The sequence below is a fragment of the Marmota marmota genome, unplaced genomic scaffold (assembly GCF_001458135.2).
Source record: "Marmota marmota marmota unplaced genomic scaffold, marMar, whole genome shotgun sequence".
NCBI lineage: Eukaryota > Metazoa > Chordata > Mammalia > Rodentia > Sciuridae > Marmota > Marmota marmota.
In genome coordinates, this window is record NW_026000079.1 from 76,100 (window position 1) to 98,172 (window position 22,073).

A 22,073-nucleotide genomic window follows, 5' to 3' on the forward strand; every position below is an offset into this window, starting at 1 on the left:
TCTACATACTGTGGGGTCGGGCTCCAAATTCCTCAATAGGACACCCATAGCACAAAAGTTAATAACTAGAATCAACAAATGGGACTTACTCAAACTAAAAAGTTTTTTCTCAGCAAAAGAAACAATAAGAGAGGTAAATAGGGAGCCTACATCCTGGGAACAAATCTTTACTCCTCACACTTCAGATAGAGCCCTAATATCCAGAGTATACAAAGAACTCAAAAAATTAGACAATAAGAGAACAAACAACCCAATCAACAAATGGGCCAAGGACCTGAACAGACACTTCTCAGAGGAGGACATACAGTCAATCAACAAGTACATGAAAAAATGCTCACCATCTCTAGCTGTCAGAGAAATGCAAATCAAAACCACCCTAAGATACCATCTCACTCCAGTAAGATTGGCAGCCATTATGAAGTCAAACAACAACAAGTGCTGGCGAGGATGTGGGGAAAAGGGTACACTTGTACATTGCTGGTGGGACTGCAAATTGGTGCAGCCAATTTGGAAAGCAGTATGGAGATTTCTTGGAAAGCTGGGAATGGAGCCACCATTTGACCCAGCTATTCCCCTTCTTGGTCTATTCCCTAAAGACCTAAAAAGAGCATGCTACAGGGACACTGCTACATCGATGTTCATAGCAGCACAATTCACAATAGCAAGACTGTGGAACCAACCTAGATGCCCTTCAATAGACGAATGGATAAAAAAAATGTGGCATTTATACACAATGGAGTATTACTCTGCATTAAAAAATGACAAAATCATAGAATTTGCAGAGAAATGGATGGCATTAGAACAGATTATGCTAAGTGAAGCTAGCCAATCCCTAAAAAACAAATGCCAAATGTTTTCTTTGATATAGGGAGAGTAACTAAGAACAGAGTTGGGAGGAAGAGCATGAGAAGAAGATTAACATTAAACAGGGGTGAGAGGTGGGAGGGAAAAGGAAAGAGAAGGGAAATTGCATGGAAATGGAAGGAGACCCTCATGGTTATACAAAATTACATACAAGAGGAAGTGAGGGGAAAGGGGAAAAAAACAAGGGGGAGAAATGAATTACAGTAGATGGGGTAGAAAGAGAAGATGGGAGGGGAGGGGATGGGGGATAGTAGAGGATAGGAAAGGCAGCAGAATACAACAGACACTAGTATAGCAATATGTAAAACAGTGGATGTGTAACCGATGTGATGCTGCAATCTGTATACGGGGTAAAAATGGGAGTTCATAACCCACTTGAATCAAAGTGTGAAATATGATTTGTCAAGAACTATGTAATGTTTTGAACAACCAACAATAAAAATTAAAGAAAAAATGAAATAAAATAAAAAGTGGTTTGGGCATTCCATGATGTCAGGGGTTGGTTTCCCAGCTTCCTCTTTTGTTTGGGGGAATTTTTTATTTTTCAATTTTGTTTCATTTTGTTTTGGTCTTTACCATCCTTTGTCCCCATTCCTAAAGTCATTTCATCCCTGAGAACATTTCCAGAGTGTGGGTCTGCAATGAGGAGAAATAGAAGTGCTGGACCTACCACTTCCTGTCTTCATATACACTTTGCAGGAGTTAAAAAATCCACAGATCAGACTGAAGCCGTGTGACCATAACAAGTTGAAAGATTTCTTCTATTTGATTGAACAAAGAAAAGTAGCTTTTTTAGTTTTATTTTATTAGCTACACATGACATTACAATGATCTTGGCAATTCATACATTTAAGTCATTGGGGTATAATTTCTCATTTTTCCTAATTGTACAGATTGCAGAATCACACTGGTCATAGAGTCACCTATATACATATAGCAATCATAAAGTAGCTTTTTTTCATCCCAGATAATAATTCAGAAAGGAGTGGGGGATTCATTCTAGAGGAAGTATAAAACAGATTCTAGGAGACAACCAGTGGTCTCTGGCACATAACCCCATTTTTCCCAAGACTAGTATCCATTTAGGTATATAGTATAGAGTTGGTAACCCATTTTGTCTGAATGAGAATCTGAAAATAATAGCTCAAAGACCGTGCATAGGGCCAGTAGCTCCTGCTCTGTTTCTAGCACATTTTTGGAGTCCAAGGATCTTCTCAGCAATTCTTTAATCTCCTCAAATCCTATCATAAAATTTATTCCAAACCTAAATGAGTAAGAATAAATTCCCATTATTCATAACCAACAACCCTGGCCAATAAAGTAGATACTAAAATTCTTATATGACAGGTTAGGAATTTGAGGCTCAGAGAGGTAACATAATTTGCCACAGAGCTCATACTTCTTGATGATATACTTGGATGGAGTCTATATTGGCACAAGGTTGTAGAAAATAATCTGTTAATATGGATCAAGCCTATTAAAATATTCAAGCCCTTTGGGGAAAAAAATAAGACCTGTGCATGGTTTTTGTTGATTTTTATGTTTGTTTTTTAGGACATATTATGCCCATATTGGAGTTCACATCCGTTTTAAATATTTTTTGTCTAAAATATGTACATATTAAATACACACGTACATCAAGATGAATAAGTTTAAACACATAAAATAAATTTGCTCTTACACCGAAAATAATTTAAATTAGTTATGCGGGATATTTGGAGTTTATATGTTCAATTAGATGACTTAAGGTCTATCTACCCTTAAGTTTGCCAGAAAACCAGATAGTTGCATCCCAGCTCCAGGTCAAGTTGTGTTGTATAAAATTACTTTTCCTAATTCTTACTTCAGACTAATATAATCATGTTCCTTAAGGGACAGTATCACACAGTACTATGAATCTCATAAAATTTACTAAAACGACTCTCCTGAGAATGTTGTCCATGGTATCAAATAGTTTCTCCAGTACAAGAGCTGATGGGGAAAATCTCCATGCGGCCTCAGGACCTGGAAATTTCTCCTGAGCAACTCATTGTTGTTTCTTCTAGACTCTGCAAATATGTAAATGAGCCTGTCTTAATCATCTTATGGTCCTCTAATAATTGTGACCCACATACAACCAGTGAATAAGGTATCATAGGCCTCATTTTTTAAGTTTTCTCTGTATTTTATTGGCAGTATATTCCCCTGGAATCTATTCTGATATTATTACTGATACATTTTAATATTATGTGCATATTTTTGTAAGTAATTTTTAATAATTTTTGGAACTCTAAATTATTATAAATTAAATAATGGATTTGTAAGCTGATTGATAATTGTAAGCTATTCAAGGGCTTAAGCCTTCACATTTTTAAGTTATAAGGATGCTAAAACTTTGTTTTAATCACTAGTGCCACCATTGAGAAATTATAAAAAATTAATCTACTTTATGGTCTTTCATAATGTTTGTAAAAACCCTCACATTACCAACCAGAGAGCTTTGATGTTGCAGGTACTTTATTCTGTACTTAGAAATCTAAGTACTTTATATGACTTTATACATTTATTATTTTTCCCTGAGAAGTATCCTTGGCACAATCTGTTAGTACAGTTCAGTCTCTTTCCTACAGCGCATAATAATTTTACAACATTTTTGTGCATTCTGTTCTGTCTTTGGAATCTTAACTACTGATTGTTGGGTTACTAATTTTCCTGTATTAATTATTTTCCTCATGAGTATAATTCACTCTAATGCTCTTTTCACATTTTACTGGTTCTTTTTAGTTACACATGACGGTAAAATCTATTTTGATATAATTATATAAGCATAGAATATACCTTCTTTTATTTCAGATCCCTTTCTTTTGGATGTACATGATGCTGAGAGTCACTGTGACATATATATATATATATGTATATATATGACTTAAGGTCTATCTACCCTTAAGTTTGCCAGAAAACCAGATAGTTGCATCCCAGCAACTATACACACACACACACACACACACAGGAAAATTATATCAGGTTCATTCCACTCTTTCCTTTTCCTATTCCTCCTCCCAGTTGTGCTTCTTCTATTTAACTATTCAAACCATTTAATTTTTTTATCCCAATTTTTTTCCTTTCCCCAACATTTTAATATATTAATCTATCATCCTTCTCTATCTATGGTCTTCTAAAATGTGTTGCTTTTGTGTTAAACTTGAATTGTAACAAAAAAGGAGAAAACGATGCTTCGTGCATAATGCATTTCATTTAGCGTGCTCTTAAAGACCTTCCCACACCACTCTACGTCTAGCCCATGTCTGGCCTCAACAAAGGACCCCATAGTGTGCATCTGCCACATTTCACTAAAGTGGTAACATGTTTACCACAGGGTAAACATATCAGGTATGCTTCTAACACCTTTTTAGCATTAAATTGTTGTGAAAAACATCATTGCATATTCCCTCGTGGAACTGTGGAGACATTATGTTCAGAAGTGGGATTTCAAGCACAACATGTACGTACTTAGATAAGACACTGCCACAAGCTCTACCTATCACTTCACCACATCAATGCAGGAGGAGTCCAACTATTGCTCATTCCTGCATACACTGGGTTTCTCTGGATTTCTGATTTTCGCATTTGGTAATGTAAAATAACACTTTCTTTTAATTTTCACTTCTCTAATTACTAGTGCATTTGAGTATCATTAATATATGTTCATCTTTAGGGGTTTTCATCTGGGAATGGGTTATTTACATACTTTGTTTATTTTGTAAATTTTTAATCTTGTGCAAAATTTTCTTTTCATCCCTCAAAACACTGACAGAATATATCGTGCCTTAATATAACTGAAGAAAAGAATAAGGAAACTTCAAAATCACTCACTTCCTCAGGAGCATAACCACCACGTGTGTTCCTGGTCAGTGGTTTGACAAAAATTCATGAAATGTCCCAGAGAGGGACCAATGCACATGCCAGAGTTAAAACCAAAGTAGTATAAAAGTTGAAAAAGTTAGGGACTTATATTTTAAAAAAATAAAAGAGGTATGTTTTAAGGAATAGCCAACTTCAGGAAGAAAGTGGGAGGAAGAAGGAAATAAAAGGATGTTGCGACCAAAAGTAGAGATCATCTGAGTCCCCTGACGTCTGTATGCATCTAGCAGGATGATTTCAGTCTCCAACAAGAGGACACCCAACTTGATGACCTCAAAAAACTCAAGGAAGCATACTGACCAATAGGACTGAGAAATTCAGGGTCATGTAGGCTTTGGTTACAGTGGAGCAGGACTCTTCTGTGAGTTCTTTACCTCTAACTTTTGGTCTGTATGATTTCATCCCTAGATTTGTTTCTCAATGCTGAAAAATGACTTGGGGAAATTCTACCCAGCATGAAATGTCTCAACTACAACTCAGGTGGCACAAAGGCAGAGAATTTAAAAAGAAAAAAAACTGCAAACCTTACATAAATTCAACACAGGTTTTTATTCCAGACACTTCACCAGGGATACAGATACTTCAAAAGCACGTGCTTTGCTCTCTATGTTCTAAAAACTGAAAGAAAGAAACAAAGCTACACAACCGCCACAGAAGTAGACAATGAGGGGTACAGTTGACAGGTGGGGACACACAGATGGAGGGGAGATGGCTCCCCACTGTGGATCTAGGAAGGACCCCTGGAGGATGTGACACCTGGAATTCTTCTGATGATCCACTATATCTAACCCAGCAGAGGTTGCTAGGTTCCTATTCCATTCACAGGTGAAGTCTCAGCCCAGGTCAGAACACACATCCTGCAAGATTCCACTGAGCCCATATTGGTAACTGATCATAAACCAGATAAATTATAGAGGCTTCACAAGGACAGTTGAGGTGATGTCATCACCCTGTGGTGTTCAGGTGTAGACTGGGCACCTGGGTAGCTGGGTCCTCACTTCAAAGGGACAGCACTGCAGGGAGCTTCACGGTGTGTCCTAAGTGAACCAAATGAGAACAGAGAAATAACAGACCTTCATAAGGTGGAGGTGAGAACTGAGCAGAAAATGGGAATGGGGCTGAGAGGAGAAGGAAAGTGAGGAAAAAGTCAAAACAGAAGGGAAGAGCATTGTGGAGGAGGGACAAACAGGACAGATGATACAAAGAACTCACCAGCGTTTCCTAAACCAAAATCCAAGACCTGTCAGAAGAGCCAGGGCCACTATCACAGCCAAGAGGATCCAGCCCAGGGCACTAGGAGGTGCTGCAGATTCAAGTGGACACCAGGACGTTGTTTCCAATCCATTCCCCGTTTTACTCCACACACTCCCTGTTTGCTGTATTAACTATTTTCCTTGAGTTTCTACTGCACCAATCATTCCTCCTATTTTATTCTTATCCCTTTTCAGAGGGGAATCCTTCTTCTATCCTACATATTTCTGCATCTGCAGATCCCTCATGTTTAATTCTTCCATTCCTTGGATTAAAATATTTGTCTTCTTTTGAGTCTAAAATCCCTAATCTCCCAAATTTTTGCTGGCCCTCAAGCTCTGCTGTAGCAGACTGCCTCCCTCCATCTCCAGCCTGGGTCCCACTCTTACCACCCCAGTGGAGGACGAGGTCCTGCCCTCCTAGGCTGCTGTGCTTCACCCTGCAGGCCAGGCCAGCCGCCTCCCCAGCTGCCACATCCAGGATTGCTCTGAGATACCACGTCCCATCAGCATTGGGCAGGATGTCACCTCTCTGAGTGCCTTGCTGCTCCTCCTCACCTCGCATCCACATCACCCACATGGGCTTTGGGTAGAAGCCAGACACGTGGCACACCAGCAGCAGACGGCCAGGCCCAGGACTGGGGCCACTTGACAGCCAGGCCTCAGGCTTCACTGCAAAGGACAGAAAACACATCCAGACACAGACTCTAACTACATGGATATATCTTTCCCCCTTCTGGAAATGTCACTTGATATCCTCTTTTTATCCTGAATTTGACTTTAAAGTAGAAAAATTCTTTGAGATGGGCTACAAGACTGACCTTGTCGCTGGAGATGAGCCTTCCCTGCATCTAGAAGACCCAAGGTGAAACGTGGGCAGGTGTCACTGAGGAGCCTCTGTAACCTCTGTGTGTAGTCTTGGTTCTGACTGAGCAGTTTGCAGACTTTCTGGGCCTTTCTTCCACCCTCTGGAGATGGTGACCATGTTTTATTCTGGAAGCTCATGAACTCATATCCTTGGATAGCTACATGCTTCAAGCCTAGGAAGCCCTTCCCAGAGTGCAGTTCACAGCCTGTTGCAATCTGTAGATCAAAGGGATCTGGGGAAGAAGAGTCATGAATTAGAGGAGAAAAGGGAGAAAATGGAATGAGATGAAAGCAAAAGACTATAAAAGCAGAAGGGAGTTTGGGGAGTTTAGGGGATGGACCACAATGTGGTTTGGTCTGAGGTTCACAGAAAGGAGAACTGGTAGGAGCTGGAGGTGGAGGAAGAGATGATAATATGAGGAAGGGAGGGGACTGTTCAAAGGTGATAGTGATGGTGGGGGGTGAAGGACTTAATGTGAGAGAGCTGAGACCTTAACTAACCAGGGTGAACGTATCCATGGTAACCATAGCAGTTTAGATGGGGATGACTGAAGAATGAAATGGGAGAGAAAGTCACACTTTAAGGAGTCAACCAAAGAGTGAGGATGCTAAAGGCACCTGGCTGATTTCTGGGGAAAAGAGTGGCCACGGGATGCCTCTGAGGGGAGATAGTAACGCACAGCCCTGCAGGCAATGAGAGAGCAGTTCATAAGTGGCAAAAACTGAAGTTTTTGAAGAATTGGGTTCTGGTGTATAGCACTTTCCCAGGGTGTGGTTGCAGTTTTATGCTGAAGAGTGTGGAGTAAGATTCGGAACAGCGTAGGCTGTTTACTACAGGAATAAGAAGTTCACTGAGGGCTGAGGATACAGCTCAGTTTATAGAGAGCTTGCCTCACATGCACAAGGCTGGGGTCAATCTCCAGCACCACAGATCAAAAAGGTCACCGAGACACCCCCCCCTCTTACCTCTCTTCTCCCCAGCAATGGAACTAAACTCACCTTCAGACATGAAGTAATCAGTGTAAAATTCCTGAATTCCAATGGAGTTTACCCGGAGAAACCTTTCCAGATCCACCAACTCCCTGTTACTGAAGTTGCCCCTGGACCAGGGATACAGGTAAATGATGGCATCAGAGCTGCTGTTCCATCTGTGAATCTGCAGCTCCCCCAACCAGCCTGAGCTCAGATGTACCCAGGAATGGTTGTGAAAGGATGACGTCTGGAGGAGATGGTAGGAGACAGGCTCCTCAAACCCTGTGATGAAGAATAGATAGAATGTGGGGAAATGTGACATTGGGAGGGAGAGACTAGGAAAAGAAAGTTGCCAGAGTGGGAAGACTCAGAATCTGGAAATGTGAAGAGCCACCATTACCTTAGCTGACATCTGCTGGCCCCCAGGGTCCCATGCTTTACCACCAACCTCCATGAGAGCACAGAGGGCTTGAGTAAGGACACACAGAATGGGGCCAGCTTGGCACTCATTCTCTCCAGGTATGTGCAGGGGAAACTACCATCAACACACACACACACACACACACACACACACACACACACACTTGCCCCTAACAGGTCTCTTGCCACAATTCTTACCATATTCACTGTCACCTACTGGGAAGAGAGCAGCTAACAAGGGGAGTAGCAGAGACATCATGGCACTTGCAGATGCTACCTCTTTCTCTTAAGAAAAGTTGTCCTTGGACTTCTGTTCTAAACCTACCCCACAGACCTCTCTTCTGACTTCCGTATTCAACCAACAGACAGACCTCTCCTGCCGGAAAATCTGCTTCCACCCCAAACCCTGACCACCTACTCAGTTTCCCATTTCCCCTGCTCTTCTGAGTCTCTGCCCAGTCTTCCAACTTCTCTCACTGTCTCATATTTCCATCCTGGTCATCTTCCCCTATTTCAACTGCTATGCAACATGTTTTATGTGGCACTGAAAGTCACCATACCCCTAGGAACTCTTCTTTCAGTGTTGGGTATTGATCCCATGATTGTAAGCATTTTGAGTTATTTGAATAATTTTGAATTCTTCCCCCATGTGTCCTCTTCCCTACCCCATCCCCCATGCCACCATCTTCATGTCGCTGACATCACTGGTTACTTATTTACTTCTTCAGAAACACTTTGGATTGTCCTCTACACCAAGTATCAAATAATTAATCTGTGGATCCTGTATCCAGGGTGTACTCTGGGAGGCATGCAACCAGTCCAATAATACACTTACTGCTCCATGATCACCACCTTGAATTTTATAGTAATTTTTTGACTTTGTGTTTCATAAGCAAAGTTCAGTGAAACTTCTATGGGAGCTCACAGAGCCTCCCCAGCTTCTGTAGGGTTCTCCCTCCCACAACCTCACCACAGGTGCAGCATACTTCCACCTGCTCCTCACTGTCTGGGGCCCTGGTAACTCTACACTCTTCCTATCCACCTCCATCCTGCCACCACTGCACTGACCATGTCTCTCTGAAGGCCCCATCTGCCATCAGCCTCGGTCACTGCCCCATGACTTGCAGACACAAAGGGAGAATGGCACATGCACCCAACAGTGTGTGGGCAGAACACAGGGGCAGTGATACCATCTAAAGTCTGCACCAAGTCATTTTGTAACTTGTCCACACTTATTCCAAGTACCAAATGCATCTCCATATAATTTTGTTGCAATTTCTCAGTGCTCATTCCTGTGCCAAGTGTGGGGAGGGTGAGTTCAAATTCCCACTTCAGTTCAGCCAGGGTAAGGATCATTTGAGCAGCTGGGGTAGCAGGAACCAGGCAGGGAAGCTTGCTTGAAGTCATGAACTGAAGAGCCCAGGTGTCTAAGTGCTCCTGCAATCATCCCGTAAGTATCCCTGTGCCCAAGGAACATAACATTAGCAAATCAAATAAAAACACAGAGACATAACCTTTCCTTGAAATAAGAAGTTTTGAATTTTAGTACCTTTAAAAGCACTCCCTCCCCTCCCTTTTGAGCACACACCTCCTATGTTCTGAATCTTTATGTCTTCCCCAAATTCACATCCTGGAGTCCTAACCACCCATGTGATGGTATTAGGAGGTGGGGCCTTAGGGAGGTGATTAGGTCATGCTGTCTCCATCTCAGAAATGAGACTTGTGCCTTATAAAGGGGACCTCAGAGAGACCAAATAAACCTTCCATGATGTGAAAATATTTTGAAGGTATCTTTGATGAACCAAAATGCAGGTCTCAATACAAACTACATCTATCTTGACCTTGGACTTTTCAGACTCCAGAAATGTGAAAAATAATTTTTATTGGTTATAATCCACCCATTCTATGGCATTCTGTGATATTAACCTGAATGACTAAGAGAAGGTTCTACATTTTCATTTTTCCCTGGATCCCACAAAATATATGACTGCTGCTCTTGAGTGTGGGATGGCAAAATCAAGGAGAAGATAGTTACAGTTGGACAGGAAAGAGAGCAAAGAAAATTAACTAAATAAGGAATGAGGTTCTGGGACCAAAAAGTTGTGAGCTGATAAGAGAAAAGAAGGATATAACAGATGCAGGAGAAGGAGGAAGAGGGGTGTTTTAGTGAGCGTTTTGCCTCTGAGACCAAAGGACATGACAAGAAAAATTTGAAGAAGGAAAAGTATATTTTGTGTCTCACAGTTTCCAAGCTCTTAGTCCATAGATGGTCAACTTCACTCCTCAGGGCCCAAGGTGAGGCAGGACATCATGGCAGAAGAGTGTGGCAGAGGAAAGCAGGTCTGGATATGGCCACCAAGAAGCAGAGAGAGAGAGAGAGAGAGAGAGAGCGCTCCACTCATCAAGGACAAAATATATGCTCCAAAGTCACATCCCCAGGAACCCACCTCCCCAGCCACACCTACGAACCCACAGTTACACTCAGTTAATCTTTATCAGAGGATTCTTACTAATTGGGTTAAGGCTCTCAAGACCCAGTCATTTCACCTCCAAATCTTCTTGCACTGTCTCACACATAAGCATTTGGGGGACACCTCATACCTAAACCATAACAAGGGAAGCATAAAGGGAGTGGAAAAAGAATTCAAAATTTGTTCCCCTCTACTTTCCCCTGGTAGAGGGCTCCTGGTGAGGATGCAGGTAGCAGCTGGTGCTTGGGTCAGAGTCCCACTGAGGATCTGCAGCTCCCCAGTCCACTGCACCCCTGAGTGAGCTCTCAGCTGTGGAGGGGGAAAGACAAGGTCTGAGGAGGAGAGAGGAAAGGATGGAGACCATTGGGAGCTGCCTGGGGGAGGCTGAGATCTGGGGGAGCTGAGAGAGAGCAAGAGTATAGAGAAAAAAATAAGAGATAAAATAGGTGGGAAGTGACCAGGACCAGAAAAAGAAAAAATCTTTGAGAGAGGAGATGGTTATACAGATCACTGATGGTTGTGTGCTCCCTGGTCACAGGAAAACATGATGAAAATCCAGATGAGTAAGATCTATGCCAAATAGAACTCAGCCAGGCAGGGTGTTTCTGCTATTTTAGGGGCATCCATGATGTTAAACCCCAATGCAAAGAAAAGACCACCGACTCTAATTTTAAATCATATTAAAGCAAGCTTGCATTGGTGTACGCCAGAGCTGGCCAGGACTGTCTTTCCCGAAAACCCTGGGCTACAGACCAGTACCCCAGCTCTCTAGGAACACAATTTTATAGCACAAAAAGTTGTGAAATGGGGGTATCTTGAAAACTTACAGATAACAGGATTTTGACAAGCATAATACAAAGGCAGATAGTAGGTTAAAGATCTACATGGCATGATATTTCAAGATAGGAAGCAAATTCAAATGCAAACATCAGAACTTATGAGGTTTCAGAGAGGGTTGTTACCAGGTCAGGGAAAATCAGGCATGGGTGGGTTCAAGGCATGGGCAGGCATTCCAAACAAGTTTAGAAATCACAGTCATTTAGAGTAAAACACAAATTAACTTTTCATGACTTTGTGATGAAATGGCTCCCAAACTCAAGATGGAATTAGGCTGGGTTCATCACAGGATTCTTCTCTTTGTAACAAGAGCTTCCTTCAGGATTCTTCTTCTTGATTCATCTTTGCTTAGGCTACCAGCATGCTGTGTTCTTCCTAACACTTCTAACTGTTGCTCCCTGCACACACCACAACTGCTGAACTTCTCCTTCCCCACACAGCTTCCCCGGGAACCAGGACATGAGCTCCCCCCTCCACAGGATCTCACGGTGCCATCTGACTTCCCCTCCTCACCAACACAGACCTCAATTTCTCTCCCTGAGAAACCCACTGCCTGTCCTAACTTCCTGCCAGCACTGTGCTTCTCCTTCCCCTCCCACAAGTCCTCAAGTTTTTCTCTTGTCTTTCTGTCTTTCTTACATATAACCGGTGTGTTTTTTCCTCTCATAGCAAATTTCTTGCAGTAAATGGAGCTTCAGACTGAGACTCACGTGATTTCACGTACAGAACACCTGCACCAAATTGCAATGTCCTGAGCCTGGCCTCAGTGTCCCTGAATGTAAAATGACAGGAAGGAACTGAATGTTAGCTGCTATCCTGTGGCTGTGACGTTCTTTGTGACTTGCTGCTCTCCCATGTCTACCCACCCATGTGTCCTCTCTTCCCTACTCTGCTTCTCTCTCCTCTTTCCCTCCCCAGGTTTTCACCATCATTCTTCACTTAGCTCTTATCTCAGCCCCAGGACCTCATCTCTCTTCTGTTTCTCCCTTCTATCCATTCAGTTTAACCTCCATCCTTCCTCCTTGACTCCCTTGACAATCCCAGTAAAATAATTTATCACATGGCCCTTGGGATCCTCTGTGTTAATGTAAAACACAAAGTTATGCAGTTGTTTCTGTCGAGATGGCTCACTCTGTGATTTAAAAAGACCTGCCAGTAGAAAACACCAGGAAATGTGAGATTACATTTTAAACTAGTTTAAATGCAGAGCAGCATTTAGAATAAAATAAGTGAAGTCCTTTGGGGTAAAAAAGCAAAGACATGTAAAACTGGTATCTGTCACCAGTGTACACCAGATATTGTTACGCCCAAGTTCCCTACAGGTTGGGCTGCTGTGGTCTCCTGGATCTGAAATTCAGGACTTAGGTCTGGGCAAACAAGGTCAGAATTGTAATGCAGGCTTCTTCCATACCTTCAATTCTGAGACAGAAGAAGCTAGGAAAAAATCGAACCCAATTATATACGAAAGGAAGCTGGTATATCTGTTTGCTAAATGATGGTTGGTTGTTTTCCTCATTCTGAAAATTACAAATCACTGTTCTGAATTCAGAGTTAAAAAATATCTACTTACATAATCCTGGAATAAAATTCATAATAAGAAAAATTTATTGCAATTTTTTATTGATTTTTTTAAGAATAAATGATAGCAAAATGCATTATAATTCTTATTTTTTATACATATACAGCACAATTTTTCATATCTCTAACTGTATATAAAGTATGTTGACACCAATTCGTGTCTTCATACATGTACTTTGGATAATGATGTCCATCACATTTCACCATCCTTGCTAATCCCCTGCTCCCTCCCTTTGCCTCCCACCCCTCAGCCTTATCTTGAGTTCATCTATTCCTCCCATGCTCCCCCTCCCTACCCAACTATGAACCCCCTTCCTTACATCAGAGAAAACATTTGGCATTTGTTTCTTGGGGATTGGCTAGCTTCACTTAGCATTATTCTCTCCAACTCCATCCATTTACCTGCAAATGCCATGATTTTATTCCCTTTTATTGCTGAGTAAAATTCCATTGGGTATATATGCCACATATTTTTAGTCCACTCATCTACGAAGGGCATCTAGGTTGGTTCCACAGTTTAGCTATTGCAAATTGTGCTGCTATAAACATTGATGTGGCTGTGTCCCTGTAATATGCTGATTTAAAATCCTTTGGGTATAGACTAAAGAGAGTGGTAGCTTGGTCAAATGATGGTTACATTCCCAAATTTTCAAGGAATCTGCATACTGCTTTCCATATTGGCTGCACCAATTTGCAGCGAAGTATGAGTGTACCCTTTTCCCCACATCCTCGCCAACACTTATTGTTATTTGTCTTCATATAGCTGCCATTCTGACTAGAGTGAGATGATATCTTAGAGTAGCTTTGATTTGCATTTCTCTAATTGCTAGCGATGATGAACATTTTTTCATATATTTGTTGATTGATTGTATATCCTCTTCTGAGAAGTGTCTGTTCAGGTCATTGGCCCATTTATTGATTGGATTATTATTTTTTTTTTGGTGTTTAGCTTTCTGAGTTCTTTATATATCCTAGAGATTAGTGTCTGATGTGTGAATAGAAAGACTACATCCTGGGAGCAAATTTTTGATTGTAAATTTTTAATACCTCTATGAAAGCAGGTAAAATTTAAAGCAAAATTGATTAGGAGAACCCCCTCCAACAAGCTGTGAAAATGACCCACACAAAGACTTCCTTAATTAGCCACAGTTCAAATGTAGAGGGCAGAGATTAAAATAATACACCATGAATGGAAGTTGACAGAGGAAATTTAGTTGACCCAAAAAAACACACACATAGGAAATTACATGCTTAAAGTTAGAATTATACGGTAAAAGAAAAATAAATCATACAAAAAAGAGACATGATTTAAAAAAAAAAAAATACCAGACACATTTGTAAAGCAAATTTAACCTTAAAACTACTGTTATTGCTATAATTGTATACAAACTCAAAAAGTAGACTAAACAAAAGAGAAATAATTTTGAAATATTTCTGAATCAGAAGGTCTGAAAACTTCCTTCTAATGCAATATACAGATGAAAGCTTTTGGGAAAAATGGGGGGCATTGAAAGATATAAAGCATAGCTAGATGAGGCGGGTCCCACCATTTGTTCCAGTGAATCAGGAGACTGAGGTAGCAGGTTTGCAGCTTTGAGGTCAGCCTGGGCAACTTAGTGAGACCTTGTCTCAAAGAAATAAAATAAAAATGCAGCTACGTGGTAGAGTGGGCCTGGGATTAAATTCCAGCATCAACTAAACAACAACAAAACAAAAGGGACAAACATTAGTTTGAATCCCAATATAGTCCTATGAGAATGTTATAAGGAGACAAAAATATAATGGAAAATGATATACTTAAAGAAATTGTGCCTGAGAATTTTCCAGAATTAATGAAACATGTGACTCTCAGTATTGGTAAAAGGCAAAATCTCCAAAGTAGAGTTAATGAGTCTGAAAAATAATTTTTATTTTCAAAGAGAATTTTCAAGAGATCCAGGAAACTCAGAACATAAAACAAATGTAAAACAAACTTTTTTATATAGTTGTTATTCCTGGAATAGGCATTCCATCTGTGTCTACAATATAGCAAGGATTGAATTCAACACTAGGATTAAAAAGGATATAAAGATAAAAGCTGAAACTCTAGAGAAAAGCACATATTAACCAACCATGAAAACAGCACATCAAAGAAAGTACAGAGAAAAGAATGAGCTTCATTAAATATGTTTTATTTTCATTAGCACTGCTCACATGGACTTAGTCTTGGAACCAGAATTTGGGCTGAAATAATCAGATATGACCAAGGCAGTGAGAACACATAACCATGAGACTATCTCAAGTGATTTTTAATTCAGAAATATATGAAGAAGTCAGAAAGGATTGACTTTGAACCTATACACTAACCACCACCTATGGTACCTTCAGAGTTCAGGAAACAACTTCTCTAACTCCTCAGTAGAAAGCTGAGAAATCCAGGGTGGTGTCCTGTGTTAGCCGGTTTCCATCCGTGAAATACCTGCAATAATTAAGTTTCTGAGAATAAAAGGGGTTTTGGGCTCACAGTCTTAGAGGCTCCAGTCCACAATTAGGTGATCCCATAACTTTGGGACAACAGTGAGACTGCACGTTATATTGGGAGAACATGACAGAGCAAAACTGCTGGTATCATAATCCAGGGAGCAAAAAGGAGATAGACAAAATAGAGGAAGAGACAGAGGTCCTACAAATCCCAACAAGGTTAAGCTTTCAATGACCTAAGGACTTGTCTCCTAAAGGTTACACCACCTCCCATTAACCCCACTCTGGCAACCAAACATTTAACACATGAACCTATGGGGACATTCAACATCCAAATATAGTGTGGCTCCCATGACCTGATCCCCTTACCCTATGCTTCATCCCTTAAAGATCTGCTACCTCTCGATACCTTTACATTGGGAACCAAGATTCCAGAACATGAACCTCTGGGGAACAAACCACACCAAACCACAATACTGCAATGTTCTATTTCTTGACTGGATTCCAAGGAACCAATATCCTTTGCTGTATTACAGTTGAATGTATAATTTTTCTTTTAGTTTTATATATTTGAGCTAAGCCTTATCTATTTTGACATTTCACAATAAAATAATTTAAAAATAGCATCACCCCCACCACTGGAAAAAAATAAAAAGAAAGAACAGTTTTAATTTGGGTCTGTCTTGTGCTCCATTTTCTGGAAACCTATTTTCTGTTCTTTTCTCAGATAGGTCTCTCCTGGTCATGCTTTCCTTCATATTCCTGGTCTTTAAAATGACATGCAGAGACTCCTTAGCAATTCATGTGCACTTGTCCAAGCTTCTGTATATATAGTGATATTGCTGAGAAGGTTTTGCTTGCCTCCAAATGTACTCTAGAAAATGACTGGCACTTGATTAAACTTGTTTTTTGTGTATTTTTTTGTGCCTGGAATTGTTTCATGCATGGTATTCAAGATACTGTTTTCCAAATAATAAAAAAAAACATGAATGCCAGGAATATTCCTTTGTATTCTACACCTTTAGCCTCTAAAAGAATTTTTCAATGACGTCACAAGCAAAGCCACACAGGGTTCTAATAAAAATCAAAAAACAAAACACTCAATATTATAGGCATGTCAGTCTTAGGATCTCACTTCCTTAACAAAATTCCTGTGGCACAAGAAGTAAAATCAAGAATCAATAAATGGGACAGATTTGACCTAAAAAGCTTCTCAACAAAGGAAGCAAACAGTAATATGAAGAAAGCGCCTACAGAATGGGAGAAAATCTTTACCACTTACACCTCAGATAGAGCATTAATCTCCAAGATATATAAAGAACTCAAAAAAAAAATAAAACCATAAAAATTAATCAAAAATGGGCTAATGAAGTGAACAGAGCATTCCAAGAAGAAGAAATGCAATCAATCAAAAAATACATGAAAAAATGTTCAATATCTCTAGCAATTAGAGAAATGCAAATCAAAACTACTCTTAAGATTTCATCTCACTCCAGTTAGATCAGCAGTTATCAAGAATACAAAAAACAATAAGTGTTGGTGAGGATGTGAGGGAAAAGTACACTCATACTTTGCTGGTGGGACTGCAATTTGGTGCAACCACTATGGAAAGCAGTATGGAGATTCCTCAGAAAACTTGGAATGGAACCACCATATGACCCAGCTATCCTACTCCTCGGTTTATACCCAAAGGATTTAAAATCAGCAAATCAGCATATTACAATGATGCAGCCACAACAATATTTATAGCAGCTCAATTCACAATAGCTAAACTATGTAACCAACCTAGGTGTCCTTCAATAGATAAATGAATTTTTAAAATGTAATATATATATATATATATATATATAATATAATATTACTCAGCCTTGAAGAAGAATAAAATAATGGCATTTGGACAGAGCTTGAGAATATCATGCTAAGCAAAATAAGCCAATCCCCTCAAAAAACAAAAGCTGAATGTTTTTTCTGATATGCAGTTGCTAATTCAATGGAAGGGGGAGCTAGGGAAGAATAGAGTTTCCTTGGATTGGGTAGAGGAGAGTGAAGGATGGGGAGTGGGCAGGAGGAAGGAAGAACAGTAGAACGAATCAGACATTATTACCCTATAGCTTACCCTATATATAACTACACCACCTGTGTGATTCTACATCATGTACAATCAGAAGAAGGAGGAATTATGCTCCATTATATATGATATAGCAAACTGCACTTTACTGTCATGCATAACTAATTAAAACAAAATTTTAAAAAATTTCTTTTGAAAATAGTAGTGGATCATGCTTAGTTTTCTTCCACAATGTAGATCCTAAAGCAAAAAACAAGAGAAAATCACAGTAATCTATATTGATATTGGGAGCTTTAAAGACAGAACTTTATTTGGGGACATGACGCTAGGTCCCAGGAGTGGGACACTAAGAAAGGTACAACAGGAAAGGATGTAAAGCCACAACAGTGAAGTTATCAGCCTTGTCACAGTTATGAAAAACTAGGGTCTGACCTACCTGGGAGCTCCTCATCCTGCATACTGATTGCGACCCTGAATTACCTCCCTGAGAGTTGAGAGAGCACATATTCATAACCTCTCATCCATTAATAGTCAAGGATTGCCCTGTGAGGTATTACCTCCCTGACACTTGCAGTTTTGAGCATTCACAAATGCTATGTGGCTTCTCTCAGGTGTCCCAGTCACATTGCAAGAAAAAATCCTGGGGCAAAGGCGCAGAGGATATACAGTGCAGGGCAAGTTAGCTTCTATCTCAATTGCTTCAGTAGGGATGGTACAGAGGCATCTGCTACTATCATGTTATATTGACAAGTTATATATATATATATATATATGTGTGTGTGTGTGTGTGTGTGTGTGTGTGTGTGTGTGTGTGTAATACATACAAAAATTAAAATTAAAAACAAAAGATAAGAAAATCAATCATTTTTTTCCCTAAGCCTCAAAACATTCCACTGCCTTAGTTGAACTGTTTAGCTCTCTGCGCCACCTAGTGGTGAAATATAAACATCCACAAGTGTCAGTAAGTGTTTAAATAGAAAACTTGCTGTCTCCCTCTGTTCCAAATTGAAATTCTGGTGCCTGCTGTAGAATGCTCACCTGCAGTGACAGCTGTTTGTCTGTTAGGACCATTTTCTTAAGCCACTACTCTAAGATGAACAGGGAAACTCAATTTGGTACTTTTAAATAAATTATATTGGTGTGGGGAGCTTTGAAGGTGAGACAGTGCTATAAATGGAGGATTTTATCTGCCTCCGGGCTACTTCCCACATATTTTGTTCTACGGTTATGGTCAGCCTTATATAAGATTTGCAAACTGCATTTGTAATCTAAACAAGCTTAATTTCTCCAGTCTTCTGGAGATCACTGTGTTCTTAAATCTCCAGACTAAAGTATTCCTGACAAAATATACCAAACTAATTTCAATAAGCAAGCTAATTCCATTATTTTAAAACCATGATTAAAAATAACTGCCATCTTTTCAAATTTTATGTATTCCTTATTAAAAGTATATTTATTGTCATAAAATATTTTACATAAAATAATTTAATATTTTATATAAATTATTTTTGTAAAAATTACATAGTAAAAAGACTGATGCATCAAATATTGAATAAAGGTTTTGTATGTTTTCTTTTGTAGCCTTTATTTCTATGAAATGTAATTTTAGTAGATTCAACTGTTCCTACATGTCATTATATCTATCATAAAGTGTATTCTGTGTTGGGATTTTCTGGTATTGCTATTTATTTAAAATTTTTGATGAAGCAAAAATGGTTTGTTTAACTCCTTGTTGCACTTCTGATCAGATACTCTCTAATTGCCCTTTGTCCTGAATTGGATTATGATTTTGCTAATTTGGTTCTCCAACAGACTTTACAAACTGTGATCAATCCAGACTGAGAAAGGCCACAGAACACAATTAAATATTCTCTGTTTTATACACTACTGAGTCACTGATAAATATGTGTAGACTTATTTCTTCTCAGGCTTAATGGTTTTAATTCCTTCCTTTTGTCTTATTAACTTTTAATAATATCAAAATATTTAGCACAATGCTAAATAGAAATGACAAAAACAGATATTCTTGCTTTGTTCCCAATCTTGGAAGCATAAAATGTCAACATTCATATCAGATTAGGTGTAGCTTTTTGTTGTCCTTTATCAAACTGAGGACATTTCCCTGAATTCCTAATTCACTGAGAGTTCTTCTCATAAACAGATGTTGAATGTTTCAAATCTTTTACTTGTGTCTGTTGAGATGGACATATGGTTTTTCTCCTAAGGGCTGTTAATGTGATTAATTACACTTTTTGATTCTTAGATATTAAGTCAATGTTCCTTTCCTAGGATAAACATCATATGCCAATGATAAAATATCATTTTTACATTACTGGGTTTCATTATGTGTTGTTAAGAATTTCTGTATCTAACTTTGTGGGGAATATTGTCTGTATTTTTTTTGTTATACTTTCATTTTAAGGTATCAGTGTTAGGAATATCCTGACCTCATAAAGCAAACTGGGGACTGCTGCAATCTCTGTGTTTTTTTTTTCAAAAATTTTGTGTAAAATTGTATTTTCTTTTCTCCTTTAAAGGTTTGATAAATTCACTTAGCTTTCTGAGCCAGGATACTTCTTTAGTAGGAGGGTTTTTTAAAAAATATGTAGTAGAACTATTATTTTACTTTATTTTATTTACTACGTGTTCAATATATATTGTTTTAATAGCGAATTGCCCAGGAGCTATTCAGATGTTCACTTACTTCTTGTCTCAGTTTCAGTAAAGTTGTGTTCTTTAAGTATTTTTTTCAAGTAATTTATATTTTCAAATATATTACCATGAAGATTTTCATTGTATTCCCATCTTATCCTTTTAATAATAGAGTCTGCAGTAATGTCTTTAATTATTAATACTGGTTATGTGGTGATTATTATTATTATTATTATTTTGGTACTGGGATTTCAACCCAGGGTTGCTTTACCACTGAGCTACATTCCCAGTCCTAATTATCTATTGAGAGAGCTTCTCACTAAGTTGCCTAGGCTGGCCTGGAACTTGTAATCCTCCTGCCTCAGCCTCCCCAGTAACTTTGAGTAAAGGTGTGTACCACTGGGCCCAGCTTCTTAATCATTCTTGCTTAGGAGATGTCAATTTTATTATCCTTTTTAAGGTGCTGCTTAATTTTCAAATATTCTAACTATTTTATAGATGTCTTATTGTTATTGATTCCAAATCCATTTGCATTGTGATCAGAGAACATACTCAGTGATCTCAGTCGTTCCATATTCATGGAAACTTCTTTTGCAGCCCAACATGTGACCTACAACAAAGAATACTCAGTATGTGTTGGAAGAAAACATCTATTCAGAATTTGGTCAGGTATGATGTCTAATAGGTATGTATTTGGTCATGTTGATTGATATGATTGTCCAAGTCTTCTCTATCCTCACTGATTTTGTTTACTTAGTGTGAATTGCTGAGAGAAGGTATGCTTTAAAAAAAATCTCCCAACCAGGATTTTGATGTAATTATTTCTCCTTTTGTTTCTATCAATTTTTTCATTATGAATTTTAAAATTTTGTTATTAAGTTCATTAACATTTACAATTTTGAATCTTCTATATGAAATGTTTTATCATTACAAAAATTCTACACATTTAATATTGCCAATTCTTTCCAGTCTTGTATACCTGATTTCATAACTTGTATTCTCTTTACATTTCTAGGTTTCTTTCTGTAGTATGGATTGAACCTAGGGCTTCACACATGCTAGACAAGCATGCAAACACTGAAGTGTACTTCCAAAACATTTATATATTTATTGATTTACTTACTTACTTACTTTGGGGTAGGGTTGTAGTAAGTTGTTCACGCTGGCCTTAAGGCCTTAAACAGATCATCCTGCCTCAGCCTCCCAAGTAGCTAGGTTGTGGGCATCCCTTAGCATTTTTCAATAGGTCTACTGGCAACAAATCCCCTCAGCTTCCAGTCATCATAAAATGTCTTTATTACTCTTTATTTTTAAAGATATTTTGATAGATGTATAATTCTAATAGGTGGGTTGCTTTTATTGGTCAGGTCTGAGCATTTCAAAGGCCTCCTCTGCTCCATTACATGCTAGTTTACATTTCTGAAGAAAAGCCGACTGCAGTCCCTCTCAATGTTCCCATGTGTGTGCTCTGTCATGGCTACTTCTCAGGTTTTTCCTTATCTTTGTTTTTCAACAGTTTGACTTTGACACTCTGTGACATATTTTTATTTGTATTTATTCTCCTTGGGATTCACTAGGATCCGAAGGCATTTGGGGTGTCTGGGGGGAGTTGTTTGCTTGTTAATTGTTTTGTGTGTGATGCTATCAGAATCTAGGGCCTCATGCATGCTAGGCAAGGGCTCCACTCTACTGAGCTACCTCCCATCCCTTACTAGGATTCTTTAATTGATAGTT

General features: G+C 39.1%; 1 protein-coding gene and 1 pseudogene across 1 annotated transcript; both read right to left on the reverse strand.

Moving 5' to 3' along the window:
• Positions 1 to 5,294: 5,294 nt before the first annotated feature.
• LOC107156572 (T-cell surface glycoprotein CD1a-like) lies at positions 5,295 to 7,890 on the reverse strand. Its single transcript, XM_048814936.1, has 5 exons — positions 7,881 to 7,890; positions 6,836 to 7,372; positions 6,405 to 6,686; positions 5,977 to 6,067; positions 5,295 to 5,801 (listed from the first exon to the last, which is right to left on the reverse strand). The coding sequence occupies exons 1-5, from the start codon at positions 7,888 to 7,890 to the stop codon at positions 5,759 to 5,761; spliced, it is 963 nt and encodes a 320-aa protein (XP_048670893.1). The 3' UTR covers positions 5,295 to 5,758.
• Positions 7,891 to 10,934: 3,044 nt separating this feature from the next.
• The window catches only part of LOC107156573, a 29,989-nt pseudogene continuing 18,850 nt past the window's right edge, over positions 10,935 to 22,073 (reverse strand).

Bases quoted from the DNA above. Each gene is read 5' to 3' on its own strand.
- LOC107156572 (XM_048814936.1), bottom strand. The intron at 6,687-6,835 runs GTCAGTCTTGTA...TGTCCTTTGCAG, and splicing joins GGCTCATCTCCAGCGACAAG to TGAAGCCTGAGGCCTGGCTG. The intron at 5,802-5,976 runs GTGAGTTCTTTG...TGGTTCACTTAG, and splicing joins TTTTGGTTTAGGAAACGCTG to GACACACCGTGAAGCTCCCT.